Genomic DNA, 16,234 nt, shown 5'->3' with positions numbered 1-16,234 from the left:
TGACACACTTCTCAAAAATCTGTGCCTTTTCCTTTGACCAAAAATGTTGAAACCTTCGATGAGTCATTTGTCCTTTCTGGTGAAAGATCTTAAATTCCCAGCACATCGTGCGTCACATACCAACGCTCCAACTCACGTTCACAGATCTTTTTTCCTGCGTTGTCCTGTCTCTCAGTGTGACCCGTGGCTGATGAAGGTAAGTGGGTCATTAACGTCTGGTCAGACCACAACAGAGGCTGAGCGAATGAGAACGCTAACGATAATGAGCTAACAGCAGGGAGTCGATGTGTATGAACCCCTGAGTCACTGGGGCTTCTGGGAAACGTGGTGCATTTAAGAGTGAACAGATGCAACATGCGCTGGGTGTGCAATTAAGAACCAAACTATGTTTGCTTGTGTCTCGTAAAGAATAAACGGGTCTTGAGGGTGCAATTCTGTTGTTGGAATTTCGAGGAAAGACGATTATCTGTTTATCGCCATTGGATGCGTCATGTTTTCCCATGGAACAAGCAGTTTCAGTCAACCTGATTGTGAGATGAGCTTTAATTGCCATGATAAGGAGGTATGTGGGGGAAGGGTGACTGTATGGAACAGCATGTTGACAATTGGTCAATCGCACTTGGTTTTCACTTTGTTCTGTAGGAAGACGTTTCAGGGAAGTCAGCACTCAAAATGTACGTTCACGTAGATGCAGCTGCAGTGTGGCTCTCCGTTCTAGACGATGATTTGTTCTAACACTCATTCAGTGCCAGGCTCCAGTTTCCATCAGAACTTTCCCGACCCATGTTTGCACTAGCTAAAGTTACCCCACCAGAGTTATCAACTGCAGGCAACATTCCTCCTTAATCTGCTTCTTCTCAAGATCTTAAACTTGCTTTTTGTTTCGGACAAACTCAAGTGAACACTGGCTTCTGGGCAAGGAAAGCAAATTGATGAAAAGCACATTGTCGTCACACACTATTTGCACTTTCACAGACATTCTAATTTATCACCAAGCCCCGGTTCGCATAAATCATCCAGCCAAGATATTTGCATGGTCAGTTCTCACCATGGGTCGCCAACTCTTAAACTCCCAAAACATCACCTCAGATCCCGACAAAAGGATTTGCTTCGTCTTGCAACTGTATTCAGAGCATTGCCATATCACTTAGCCCGACAGCCCACAGAGATGGGGTGGCTCCCCTTTGCACGACTTGGGTTCCTTCTATTCCTCAGGGTTAATCTCTCTGGAGGTTATGTTGTCCAACATGACACACACCGACCCTCTGTCTTCTGACCCAAAGACACACATATCAAAGATAGCCCTCCTTCCTTAGCTCCTCAACCAGCCAGAGGTGGAAGGAAACTGACCAGGAAATGCCAAAGAATTATGGCCTTCAGGGTCTCGAAGGGGAAAGTTGATCTATGGACAGCAGATAGATTTACAGATAGCACTGCCCTGTCTGACCTCCCCGCGTCTCAGCTCAGGTAGATCATGTGTTGTGTTAGTGTTTGCGTGTGCACAAAGCAAGCGGTCTAAGAAAAACACAGGTTTTTAGACAGACCTTGTCCCTTTGAGGCCTGCTATGGTCAAACACACATGTCCATGTGTTCATGGGTAAAGTTTCCTGACAACAAATGTTTCCCAATGTGGAGATATTTTAAAACCCACTGATGGATGTTCAGAGTCACTGATGCTTAAAAGCTGAAAAAGGCGGAACATTTGGACTCTTTATGTTCCTCTTTTTTCTTGTTGTCTCTCAGTTTTACTTCATTTCTGGACACACTTGGACGTCCACTCGACTCGCGTTCCCAGATTGTGTCACCAAGAACAGTCGTGAACTAAACTTTTGGTGACTGTGCTGAACTCCCTTGGCCATTTTCTAGCCCCATATTCCAACATTTGATGAGTTCGAAGACTTGCCAACAACTGTCTCCAGTTGGCAGCCACTTATCGCAAGAGCAAACTCTTAAAAACCTGATTCGACAAGCTCACTGATGTATTGCTGAATCAGATCGTGTTTCCTGGATTAAGGATAGATGCCAGCAGTCAGCTGCTCCATGAACACCTTCCGAAGCTCAGGATATATTATTGCTATAAAACAGGGGTGTCAAACCAACGGCCCACAGACCACAACCTGCTCGCTAGGGTGTTCAATCCGGCCCTCTTGATGAATTTTAAAAATAGAATATAGTAAACAAACACTTCTTTTTCAGGATATTTCTTTGTAAAATCACAGTTCATTAAATATGAAGAAATAATAAATATCTTATGTATTGTACTTGTTTGCATCAAACAAAGGGGAAAAACATTGACTTTTTGTCTGTTATTGTTTTTCTCTAAGAAACTGGGAAAAACTAAATATTTTCTTTTTTTTAAAACTGAACGTAAATTAATTGTTTGACTGATTTTTGAGTTATTATTTTTAAATATTTAGCAAATCATTTTTCACTTTAACCAGAGACAATGTTTAGCATTAGCAGTGATTCCTATCAAGGTCTCCTTTATCTGTACTTCTGCCATATCAGACTTTGGTCTTGTTCACTGGCCACCACATTTCCAAGTAAACATTGGCCTCCTACGTATGAAGTTACCAGCAACAAACAGATGTCTGTATGAGACCAATTAACCTTTTTAGAAGAAGTTATCATAAGTAAAACAGGATTGGCCCAAATATGGGATATTTTAGGTGGCCACCAGGTGACATGTTGCCGAAAAACCCAACATATCTTAAACCTCAGGTTTACTTGGTCCACATCTGCTGTTTCACATGTGGGCCACTCCAAGCTCAGTCCTTCTTGTGCATACCAGATAAAATACGGCAGTCCAATAATTGGATCAAAACTAAACTAAAGTTCTACTTTACCACAATGTGTCCTCATCAGCTGAAAAAAAAGATTCAAATTTTGGCATTAGTTTCTCAAACATACTGGGTCAATGTGTTGAAAATTAAACATCTTCCTTTAGCAGACTTAGAAAAAGGAAATAAGTATGATACGGTCTTCATCCTGCTGTTAGCAGGTTAGAATGAACACGCAGACCTGATTAATAGAGAACATACTCTGGGGGGTTTTTCCCCATCTGTCTGTCTTTCTGGTCTTTTTTTTTTGTCTGCCTGCTGTGTCCATATGTGTTAATCCCTTCTTGCTATACTCAGCATAGGCTTGTGATTTACACAGCAAGAAATCTTGGAGTGAGCTTCGGGATGCAGCTGTGAGGGCTGTAGCCTAGCTCTTAGCTGCCGTGTTTACAGAAGAAGCTACACTTTGATACACATGCTCGGTGGGAGAAATGCAGCACAGGCCAAACCTGTCAATGAACCGGGAACTTATTGCTATGAGTCGTTGTGTTGTGTTGTTCTCAGAGCTGTTTCTGTGTGTGACACTTTAGTTTTCCAGATAGGCTGGAATTTGAATTGTGATAAAACTGTGTTGGTGTTGGTAGACACTGCATCCTTTTTCTTTCTTCTTCTTTTGTTTTTTTGTGTGTGTTTTTAGACCAGACGAGCACTTCAGGTCTTTATCAGAAATCATCCATATTAGGTTGTTTCTTATACATGTGCTTTCATTATTCTCAGGTAAGATGTGCAGCAGATGCACACACACAAAAAAAACAAAAAACAAGGCCAGTTGGTCACGCATTCACCGTCTGTACCGTGCTTGGAAGAAAAAAATGTTGACTGTAGTGAAGATTTACAGACCGCCTTTTGATCATCAGAGCAAAGAAGACGGTCACATTACCCTTAGTTCACTCAGGTATAAACCTTGAATCTCTGAGGCCACTTTGTATGAGCTAGACAAAACTGTTGTTCAAGTACTAGCACAGACAGGCATGGACACGTGGCTACAGGTTACCTTATGCCTTTCGTACTTGAAATATCATTACAAGTACAGCGCAACATTAAAATTATTTCGTATGAGGACACGTGTTTAACTCAACAATTCTAGTAGAGCAGTATAAACTTTGTAAAGTCGAATCGGTTCTAGAGCCGTTTCTTTTGATGTAACCCATGACTATTTACAGTAAATACCAAAAAAATATATTTTGTTCATTAATCTGCTGATCGACCTTAGCGTCCTCTAGTCTTATGACTATTTACAGTAAATACCAAAAAATTATATTTTGTTCATTAATCTGCTGATGGACCTTAGCGTCCTCTAGTCTCCAACAATTCTAGTAGAGCAGTATAAACTTTGTAAAGTTGAATCGATTTGATGTAACTTGTGGTATCAGTATAGGGATACTCCAATATAATATTGATACTAATTCATAATTTAAAAAAAGTGTATGTGTCTTTTAGGGTAACTTAGTAGATACAGGCTTAAGTAAAAGTAAAAACTGTAAAAGTAAAGTGATGTCATCTGTGAGGACTAATACGTTACGAATAATACATATTGAAGTTGTTAAATGTCCAGTATTTGTCATGTGTTTTATTGGGTAAAAAAAGAGAAAGAAATCACACAAAGTATCGATAGCTGAATTAAAAAAAGGCCAACAAAGTAACCAGTATCATATCAAATCAAAACAATCTGGTATCGCCCACCACTAGAGGCCAGGAGTGTTGCAAACCACGCTTGAAAAAAAGAATATGTTTGAGAATTACACCAAATACTGAAGAAATCAACCTTCAGATATCTTTTCCTTCTTTACTTCTATCTCTCTTTCTTTCCCTGTGTCCGTTCTCCACTCTGACAGGACAACCTTTACTGAGGTGTTCGCTCGGTAAAGCTACCAATTAACACTCATCAACATCCACATTCCTCAGTGCAGAGGTGCGACCTGCTTTGCACATGCAAAAACACAGCCATACTTTCAACTGGTTGCTTCGTGCTCACGCCTTACATTTAATGGGCTGAGACACGAACAGGCATCAGTGTAGTGATGAATGGCTACTGGAGCATGAGTGTCTGGTCAACACACCAGCACATGAAAATGATGGAAATCCAGTTTAATCGAACACACACTCATAGAAAGTTCTATATACTGGGCCTCGTTCAAGGACTTTTTAACCAGATATGGTTTGAATTACTGCAACAGGAACTGGTTAATGTGGTTCTTATTAGATGAGGAGCGAGGACTAAACACACATCGGGCAAATTCAACCCACAGACGCAAATTAGCTCCGAAAATGTTTCTCTGTGAGACTTTGGGGGAGTCTATACAGTAGAGCGCAGCTGTGTGGTAGTGTAATAGGTACTGTCCTGACCATAATGACAGGTGTGGACTCTGTACAAGCTGCTGCGAGGCCACACCTGCTGCTATCAACACCTGAGGACGTGGAAGGACAAACGGCTCACCATCCGACAGTCTTTAACTGCTCAGCTTAACCACCGGTGTGGTGTCCGTTTAGAAGCTGGACCCCGCCCATCGCTGCGTGACTTTATCTCTTTGTCTCACGCCACGGTGTCAAGGTTCTCGCCTTATCTGAAGCTGCTCGTCTTCTTCTTTTCACTAATTGCTGGCCTCTTTAATATGAGCCACATCCTTCCTCTGTGATCAGGGCTGACTCATTTCCTTCGTTCCTTCTTCGCCTCCTTACCTCCTCAGGCTCATGGCTACTGTAATACCAGTCGACTTAAGTACTTCCGTCTGACCTGATATTAAAACTCAGAGTTCAGGGGTTGCTGTAGTTTGGTTGTATAACCTGCAAGCACTTAGTCAGCAGGCTTTAAAGACTGGTGTTTCCTCTCACTGTCTGAAGATGTGTCACAGTAACCATAGACAAGAGCATACATTTAAAAATATATGTTTTTTATCCATAGACTAAAATACAATTTTAGTCTATTTTAAAGCAGAATTAAAATAACATTTTTAATTCTGCTTTTTTTTTTTTTTTTTTTTTTTTACAAATGATACAAACTAAGCAAACAGAGCAGTTCCACACTAGCTGCCTTGTTGTTTCCATTAGCTGAATGTCGGATCATTTATAAAAGTTTATTTAGGTTTCCCAAACTCCCAAACAGCATTACCTTCTGACTGGGGAAACAACATTTAGAATATATTTTTTTTACTATTAAACTTCTGTCTATTTCATGTCCATTTAGCGCTAGTTAGCTGATGGCTAGCTGAACGCTAGCTGGAGGAGCACAGCAGATGGAAAGCAGATGCAAACCGCTAGGTCTACATAGATTATGACGTCATCACGCCGAAGTTGCATCAGTCACATGAGGCTAGTTCAGGTACCATCGGAAACTTGTGAATCTGGCGTTCAAGTGTTAAGGTGTTGTACGATTCAGGATAAATGGCTATTTTAAAAAATAGATCTTCTCTCTAGTTTTCGGAGGCCTTTTCCTGACGGCCCCTCCAGAAGGCTGTGCCCCCCACTTTGAAAACCACCGATTTAGACAACAAACAACAAACTTTCCCCATGGAAATCAAGCAAAAGGTTTAATGGGACCAGGTGCAAAGTTAACTTAACACTATCTGCACGCTGAGGGCTGTAATCATAGTTGTCAAGAACGTATTGAAACACCAGATCTGAGCTGGCTGTTCCTCTCCTTAAGATGTCTGCTTTTTTTGGACCAGCCATTTGTTGCATGACGTTTCTAGGAATCATCTTCATCCCTGTACACAATCCCACCTTCTGCTTGGCAGCCGCAATCGCCCTCCGGGGATCTATCTGCAGTTAATAGTACAAAGCAGAGCCTGTCAATATCTCTGCACCTACTCCGTCTCTGTCTGTCTGCAGGGCAGCTCCAGACCCCGCTGCAGTTGGGAGGGGGGCTGTTAACCTTATTCAGCCTCCGCTCTTATCTGCCCCCGAAGCTGCAACGGCCATTGGAGGGACCTTTTTTTTTGCAAACACACTTACACACGCGTACACATAGTCTTAGACAGTTACAACTCTAAAGAAAAGGGAACATATTTGAGTGTAATTTTAATCAGTCAAACCTACACCGAGGGCGCCTCAGCGGGGCCTGCATGCCTGTGACCTGGGGGTAAGGTAACAGAGTCGTCGACTGTTCTACCAGGACTCATCTAATCCAATTAGATGTCAATCTGCTGCACGTATGACACTTGACAGACTCCTGATAATTTGATCAGCTGCTCCCACTCCCGCTGTTTTTATGGACCTGTCAGATGTCGTTAGCGGTGCTGTTTGTCTCCGCCTTGATGCCTTTCAACATGTCACACTGGCATCCAAGAACACTTCGACTTAATCATTCAAAGGCCTGACAAAATTGTTCAAAAGTGTTCAGGCAATGAATGGCCCGCTGTGTGTGTGCGTGTGTGTGTGTGTGTGTGTGTAGACAATAACAAAGGAAAATGCTAAAAATCCCCCTTGTGTCTTTCTGTGTTTGCAGACTCAGAGCAGAATGAACCTCATGACGGATAACTACCCCGAAGACCACATCCAGCCCCAGATTCACCCGCATCACACTCACCATGTGCTGCAGTCGGCCAACATGCATCACAGAAACCTGCCCCGAAGCCCCGCCCACGGCAACCATCAGCCCTCCATGGAACAGGTGTGCACAAAAAAACTTTGAAATTTTATAAGTCTGAAGCCAGCCTATCAGTGTTTGGTGTGTAGTCTTTTCAATATCCGTTCAGACCGTGAAGGTTGCGTTATGTTCCACTAGTTTAAAGGAACAGTCACTGTAGGTCCTGAAAGGCTGGAACATAACTGCCAACTGTGAGTCAACAGGACATTTTTATTCAGTTGACAGACGACCAAAGGAAAAGCCAAAAGAGGGTTACATTTTTGGGTTGTTTTTTTTTTGCTTCCGCGCAGATGTTGAAATGAAATGAGCTAGAAATCTGCTCACACAACTATACTAAAATAAAGGTATAGTACCATAGTCAATAGTAATTTTAGCCTGTAAGGACACGGGAGCTGCTGGTCTGCTGCTACTCTAAAATCGCAAACGAATAGTATAAACCACTATTTTTCAACATTGGGGTCACGAACCCATGAAGGGATGTCTGGATTTCAAATAGGCTTGTCTGAAATGTCTCATAATTGAAAAAAAAAAACAATTTGAAAAAGGAAAAAAGATCTTTTCAACGGATTTCAAATAGGCTTGTCTGAAATGTTTCATAATTGAAAAAAAAAAACCAATTTGAAATCAATTTAATTGTTATTCATTTTAAAATGAAAAACACCATAAACAATAAAAAGAAAAACTCAACAAACTTGAGTTAAAATACAGCATACAAAAATATCTGTGCATTGTGACTGACGGCTGCGACCAAGTGACTGAAAAAAAAGAAATGTCAAAACAGGGTCACAAGCCAGAAAGGTTTGAGAACCACTGAAATAAACTCACAGGAAAGCAATAGCAATAGCTAAAAAAATAGAATAGAAAAAATAGAAAAAAATCACCAAAAAATACCTAATACCTTTAGGTACATACCTAAAGATATTTAAGTATATTATTTATCTTATATTATTCCATCCAACACTATAAAGCAAAAGTAAATGTTGAACTACTCCTTTACAGTGTGCGTACACATGTGAGCCTGTTGTGATCCCCCTGACCTCACGCTTGTGGAGTTGACGTCATATTCCAGTTGTCATCCACGCCATCAGTCAGTTGCGGTCAGACTCAGCTGTCTGAAATTCCCCCTTGTCTTTCACTTCTCTCTTCTCTTCTGTCTCTTCTGTCTCTTCTGCTTCAGTGCCTTCACTTCCTGCCAAGGCAGTTTTTCATATCGTTTAGTGACAATGCCTGCAGGCTGAGATCTTCTAAATGCTTGTTATTGATTGATGGGGATGTGTGTGCGTGATTTGTTTATGTGTGTTTCATCTCATGTACCATCTCTGTGTATCATATCCAGACCGCCCCAAGGACAAAATTAATGTGTCTGTTTGAAGACAGCTGAGGTACCAACATCATGTTGTTATCAGTGCTTCTCATGCACACTCCCTGCTGCCTGCCAGCATAAGTGTGTGTGTGTGTGTGTGTGTGTGTGTGTGCACTGAGTTGCACAGCTGTGTTTCTGTGTTAGGGATATATTAAGATGAAATCGCTAACAGGGAACTCATCAAAGGGAGATGGAGTTGATTTCACTGTGTCTCCATCAGCTGATAAAAGCCTCGCATTGTGTGACTGCATCTTAAATCAATCAGAGGTATTGATTGAGGGGATTTCCACAACTCTCCCTACGTGTGCATCTGTGTGCTATAGCCAGGCCAGACTTCACGGTTTTGTGCAATTCTTTCCTTGTTCCTGGTTTAAGGGACCTTAAACCCCGAGGTCTTGGAAAAGGGTTTAACTGGGATCAGGGACAAGTCAACATCACGTCAGAAGAACTTGTAGTTCTACTGTAATTTGGTTTCTTTGTATTTGTATCTCCAGCTTAGGGGTGCTTTAAAGAAGGAAATTGCATGTATAGTTTTTATGTATTATGATTCCCGTAGGTGGACAAGAATGCCACGTACGAACATCTAGAAGACTCACAAAAAGTCCAAATCTAAATACCTACCCTTGAAAATGTTAAGAGTCACAAATTATCCCATCTTTTTTTTTTTAAGAATTCTATAGAATGGAACAGCGATGCTAGGTTTTATACGTTAGCTAACTACACAGTGTCCAAGCGAAAATTCGAACATTGACCTTGTGAAACCTCCGGCTGCAGTTTGTGTTGCAGATTCCCGGCTGTTTAAGCCCAGGGAGTGTTGAAGGTAGAGCCTGTTAGGATAAAACATGCAGCTACAGACCCCACGACACTGTCAGCATCTCTTCTTAAGAGCCTTTAATTTATGTGTTAAATAATTGCAGAGACAAAGTCAGTTGAGAAGGAGCCACTGAAGTAATTTTATCATTACTAAGTAAGGATCAGGTTAAAATAAGAGATGAAGTCACAGTGTGGCTGCCAAATTATTTGCGAATGATTTAGAGTCGTCAACTACAAAGGAGACTGTTGTGAAGAAACAGAAGAGCTAGCCTCGTGGTGGTGACGTTAAAAAAAACCAACATATTTTCTTAAAGCAGAACTGACAAAGGAAACTGCAGCCAAGGCAGGGATACGCATTAAGAGACTTAAAACAAAGAGATAGCCAATTAATAATATAATAAATTTAATTAAATTAACTGTTTAACATTTCATTTGCTAACTCTGTAATGTGAGGGAAGCGTGAACCACCACAGATCCAGCCATAAAATCTGCCTTTATTTCCACTGCAGTTCAACTAATCAGTGTGAATTTATGAGTTATTTTATTATTCCTCGACATTCTAACAAGGTTTCCCAGAGATATTAATAATACTTTCTTTGGCGTTTCCAATCCCACTTTGAAAATGTTCGAATATCACTTTACAGGGAGCTACTGTTTCACATGTCAAACACTATAAACAGAGCCCGGGCCTAACTGAAGGGAAAGATATATTTATACATGCAAAATGCAGAGGAGTAATGTGTGATACTAAAAAGAGGCCTCCCGCAGTTCAAGGCTAATGTGAAGCATACTGCGGTTACGGCTATTCTGAGCTTCGGCAGGAACAATACCCAGATTTAATAGCTTGAAAATATTATTTCAGCAAGTCAGAAGTAAAACATAACATAATATAAGCTAATAACTACACAGCCGGAATCTGAAAGTGGTCCTTCTGGGATTGGGAGGTGATTTTTTGAGGGTTTAGCTTCTGTACGTTTCATGTCAGTTTCCTCGTGTTTTCCTCCCGTTCACCAAACCTGAATTCAAGGGTAGACAATATTGTCAATATTATCGTTAGAGGGAACTTTTGGTTTTGTCGGAAATTCTATCTCCTGGATACGTTTTAGCTGTTTTTAGAGCTAAAAGAGCTAAAAGCTAGATGCAGCTAGCAGTTTAAGACTAACCTTTTGTGCTAGCTCTAAAACTAAACCAACTCTTGCTATTGCATGCTATAATGTCCAACTTTGATAACCATCACTTTTGGTTATATTTAGTTTCTTAGTTAATTAGTTAGTTAATTTGAGTTTAATCTTTGGCTATCTGGTCTTCCTGTAGTGTTGTTTTATATTCCCCTCTGGGATCTTTTTCTTTGCATCCGCCGTACAAGTAGTAGAGGTTTTTCACCAATGTTTCTTAAACTTACCCAGAGCACCTGCTAATTTCTGCCTTGTTGGATTCAAAACCCCACAAGGTTAAAAATAGACCCAGCTCTCCTTTCCTTTCTGCCTCCAGCCAAGGTATTTTAGCAGTGATACATGGACATGACTGTGTGTGTTTTGGACAGAAGCAGTCCCCAGTGCATCTTTGACTCCGGTTCATACAGTTGTTTCAGGCACATTCATAATGTCTGGAAATATGTAACAGTGCATATTAAGCAGAGCAGATGTAGGAGATTGGAGTCGTACATGAGGTTGTTTTAAAGAGGACACATTATATTACGTTTATGCAAATGAATGTGGTTCCTATATGAAAAATTAGTAATCTGCTTTGTTTGGAAAAAAAGACCCCTGTTTAACAGCCCTGGTCTGAATGACCAGTATCTGTCTTTATCTTTAAACGGTAATGGGCCTCATCTGTGAAGTGAAGGCCTGCAGTCTACAACAAAAGAGGAGCTCCAGAAGAACGTTGAGAAACGAGAACCAACATGGATGCTTCACAGTTGTTAGATGTAGATTTGTTAAATGTGTAACAAAGTCGATGTGTCTACGACTAACGTTAACACACACACACACAAACGTTTACACATATCTCTTTCTCTGTCTTAAACCTGGTTGACAGAGGTCAGATTATTGGTTGTCCTCAAATCTGACCTTTGACCCAACGAGTGATGAAGGGGCAGTAGGGCTTCTCCTTCTCTTTCCTTCTCTGTGTGTGCATGTTTTTGCGTGCATGTGTGTCTGAGGTGGGACTACCCCCCCCCGCCCCTCCAAACACAGACCTTCACATCTCCTTTAATCTCCCCCTTTCATCCTAATGTGATTACTCTGTTTGGTTTTCTTGGACACGATGTTCTGTTCATCTGCTCTCATTTATTTGACTTGACTGCACTCACTCTGTTTTATTAAGCCTTTAATTTCACTGTATCTACAGCGGTTGCGTCGCTATTTTCTCGATGTTTTTCTCCCACACTTTTTTTCCCCCCGTGTATTTTTTTTTTTTTTTTTAACATTTTCACATATAATATCATATGAAACCCAAGTGTAGCAGAACCGGTGGTTCAGTTCTGTTATTCGTCCAAAGAACGTCACTCAGAGCAGGATGATTGATGATGATAATGATGATGATGATGAAGAAGGGACTGTACTTTCACCCTGAAGACCACAGAGCCTTTCCAACCTACAGTGAAGCACTTCCATGAATAACACAACACTGACCACACAGGCTTTATTTTCAACCATTACATTCTTTGAACCTCCAACGTACACACACACACACACACATGCGCGCACTACACACACACACCCTTGCAAACAAGTGTAATGAGCGCAAGTGTGGAACACACACAGAACCCCGAAACCACATGTCAGTTGCAGTTCAGTTGGTCTGTTTTTGTCCTGTCATGGTGATCTCCAGACTCCATTCCTCTTGTGACTGCAGTACACTCAACCATTGTGTTTACTCACATATACAGTATGTAGAGCAGGGGGTCAAACATGCTGCTCGAGGGCCGAACTCGGTTAGGGGGTTCGTTAGGGGGTTCATTCCGGCCTGCTTTATGAAGTATATACTGTATATATATGTATTTGAAAATTATATTTCATTAAATATGAAGATTATCTAACATACTTTTTTGCATGAAAACAAAGGGGAAAACATTATGCTTATTGCTATTTATAGATAATTATGTAATGATTGTACTGGTCCGGCCCACTAATGAAAGGCAGAAAGTTAAAAAAAAAAATGGCGTACCACCGGCGAATGTAAACAGAGCCATGTTCTACCTCGGAATGATGGAACAACGTTCTTAATAAATCTATTCATGGGGGTGTGGTGACGTGAAGGCGATATGCTGTAGGTTGAGGAGGTCGTATGCTGAGGACCCTCTGTATCGAAAAAAAATAGATACAGATACCTTTTGGAAATCTGGAACATTTCTGCCTCTTTGCCTTGACCACAATAGTCCACAATAGTTCCTGATGATTCAAGAACAAGGTACAAGAATTCCTTAACCAGAGCTGCAACAACTAAATGACATTAAAATAGCACTTTTGAACTTGAACAACCTCAGCTTACATTCTGTCAGAAATGAATTCAGTAAATGCATGTTTGCAACCTACCAAATAAAATATGCTATGGAGAAAATCCGGCACAGATAATGTGGAATTCCTAATAAAGGTAACATGCAGTTAACGATGTATAACACAAGTATATCTATTGGTTTTGGAAGAATTCCAAAAAATGCAGCAACAGTGCATGGATCTCCATGAGGCCATTTATGAACCCTTGAACATTAAATGCTAAAAGCTAATGCTACATAGAATGTGCTTAAGTTTTATGGAATGACTACTGGCTTCTCCCATGTTACCCAGTCTTACTAATTTTTCTTCTATGATGTTAGCATCTGGAATAGCTGTGACCTTGACAGCACGGTGGAGCTGATATTTACTGTAAGGTTGGTTGGCTCTATAACTCTCTTTTGACGAGCGGTTCCTGGAACATGGACGCTTCCAAGAAAGCACCATTTGCAGCGGCTCTGTCAAAGTACAGACACATTTAAAGTGTGTTTTAAAGGCAAAAGTACTGTTCCATATCAGTGGTATGATCTGGGAAAGTCACACCTGGTAATACCAGATACTTGTAAATTTACTTAGCACCTGCGTTAGCTTTGGGCTACACAACTGTAGAATGTAAATATAAAAAAAACCCAAAACATTTGTGATCATTTACTCTACATTGGAAGTCTCTTGTTCAAGCCTGAGATGTCGGCCGCTTATTTCCAGCACTATATTTAAAAAGTCTTTGTGTGAAAAATCTGTTTCATGTTCCCTGTAAATGTTCCCTGTGCCTAAGCTGCGGTGCAGAGGGCAAGTGAAAGCTAATGAGAGTAGACAAGCACAGGAAGTAGATGTAGCCTCTTCAGATGAGAGAGAGGGAGAGAGAGCTTTGACAAGCATATAGTGCTCATGTTGGTCTCATTTAAGTGTATGCCAGCACCACTGCCAGATACTTGGCAGAAGCCTGAGGAGGAAATGGAAAACAGCCTTAATATGTTTATCAGAAACAGAATTGTACAACTTGTTTTTTTCTCTCTCTCTTTGGGGGTTGTTGTTATTTTTCTGTAAGCCTTAACATGCTGCGTGCCTTTGGTTTATGAGAAGTAGCAACATACAGTTCACATGCATGTGTGTGTTTTAACTGGCAGACTGAGCGCTTCTCGGTCTGCCTTTGTTTACGGAGCCCGTCACAGCCGTTCACTGTATGTTTGATTTTTAGCATTTAGCATGTTCCACGGAAAAGCCATTATATCTGAAGCTTAGCTGCTCAACTGTTCAAGCTAACTGAGACTGTCACAACTGTTCAGTCCAACCAAAGCCACTGTAGACGTACGTATGCCAAGTCTTTTCTTTTTTTTTCGTGTGTTTTTTTTTTTTGTTGTTTGTTTGTTTTCTGCTCTGCTGCAGCATTAGCATTGCCTCTACATCCCCTGTGCTTCCCTGAGCATTATACAGACAAAGGACTTGGCCGGCAGCATTAGCATTGCCTCTACATCCCCAGCATTATACAGACAAAGGACTTGGCCACAGCTCAAGCTAACCATTGTAATGTTAGTGTCTGAGTGAATTAGCCTCCCTGCTAGCAGGGCTCTGGTCTGCACAGTTTCAGGCCCAACCAAACCTCCTGGTGTGTTCAGTTATTGCTTACTAACAGTCAGAACAGACGAAAGCATTTTAATGATATCATGGACTTCTGAGCGAGGAACATGAACTGGATTGTTTTTAAATTGAAGCCTTGGGGTTAGAGGAGAAACATAAGGTGGAGGGAATAAGGAGACTCCACTTGTAAAAGCTTAACCACTCCGTCGAATAAAGCTTGTTTTTTAAAAGACTCCACATGTCTTTTAAATTGAACTTTGACATCAAACCTGATGGTGGATAAATGATGACATGTTTTTTTTTTCTTAATTTCTCTCACAGGACGATGAAGAGGGAATTTGGGCCTAATGACCGTCATCAAAAGGAGCTTTGGTAAGTCCTTTTTTATATTGCAGCTGTGGGTTAAAGGAGTAGTTCGGGTTTTGATATACAGATTTTAAAAACTCCAGTTTGTGAATACAATTATGGACTCAGACAGCAGTAGGCCATTTTCGTAGTTAATAGGTAAACACTGTTGATGCGCCTCAGTTCGCGGCCATGTTTTAATGGAAGTACTCCTCCATAATACATCCCTCAACCACCATTCAAACAGATCTCAACTATCACTCCAATATACCTCCTGTTACTGCGTTGAACTTTATAACTGCTCCAGATCATTTAATGATCTTGTACACAATAGAGTGCTCCATTGGCCTCTCCAATAACCATTAGCTGGGAACAAGGATGGTACCACAACAACCGCAGCATTATCCAACTTTAACAGAAGTGAGCGTAATAGAACTCGACTCCTCCAGTTGGACTACGGAGCCCCGGTTCTGTCTGTGGTTTATGGCAGGCCTTCTGGTTAGCCCTCATTTGCAGGGCTTGTCTTGGCCCTACGTAAGTAACCTCTCGCTGTTAGACCCATGCATGAGAAGCAGCCCGAAAAGCAGGCGTAACCGGGTCTCAAAGGTGATAAAAATGACACGGTGAGAAAAACCAGATCGAGGACGAGCCTCTCTCTCTCTCACTTCACACCCAGACCTTTTCAGCTGTAGTAAAACTTTACTGTTCCCCTCTCCTGTTGTGTGCCAGTGTGTGGTGATGTTAATTACTATGCAGAGCAGAACGTTCCAGAAGCCCCCCCCATCATTTTACTTTCATTTTCTTTAAGCCAAGAGCTGAAATAGCATAAAATGAAGAATGCGGAGGAATAGATGGTAACATTTTTGTAAGGGTGTGTGTTTTATATCAAAGCCCCCCATAGAGTCAGAATGCCTTTGAACGTATAGATATACGGAAATACGTTAAAGAGTCTATAAAAGAGAGTGGAGAAAATATAAAAGATGAAGGAAGTGACAGAGGAATGAAAAAGAAAAAGGATATTGGTCGTGCAGTTGTTTAAATGCATTATGAATGAATGCAAAATTTTAAATTAGGAAAAACAGACTTCCTATAGGCTTTGGAAGGTGGATATTTACGCATTACGTACTTACCAAATATTGTTTGCCTACAGTTATACAACCAGAGGATTAGGGGTTGCTGCTGAGATGCTGGTAATTTAAAGGACACCAAAATAATT

At 41.0% G+C, this 16,234-nt stretch overlaps 1 protein-coding gene across 6 annotated transcripts in view; it reads left to right on the top strand.

The window, feature by feature from the left end:
• LOC103384697 (ERC protein 2-like) overlaps positions 1–16,234 on the top strand; it is a 219,721-nt gene that overhangs the window by 133,029 nt on the left and 70,458 nt on the right. For all 6 annotated transcript variants that reach the window (XM_025059639.1, XM_025059638.1, XM_025059635.1 and 3 more), the window contains 2 exons: positions 7,285–7,449; positions 14,995–15,045. In XM_025059639.1, coding sequence (XP_024915407.1) covers positions 7,285–7,449; positions 14,995–15,021 — 192 coding nt within the window. In that variant the 3' untranslated portion in view covers positions 15,022–15,045. The remainder of the gene's footprint in view (positions 1–7,284; positions 7,450–14,994; positions 15,046–16,234) is intronic.

This window comes from Cynoglossus semilaevis, chromosome 10 (assembly GCF_000523025.1).
Source record: "Cynoglossus semilaevis isolate Cse_v1.0 chromosome 10, Cse_v1.0, whole genome shotgun sequence".
Classification (NCBI taxonomy): Eukaryota; Metazoa; Chordata; class Actinopteri; order Pleuronectiformes; family Cynoglossidae; genus Cynoglossus; species Cynoglossus semilaevis.
This window is presented reverse-complemented; position numbering and strand designations above follow the sequence as displayed.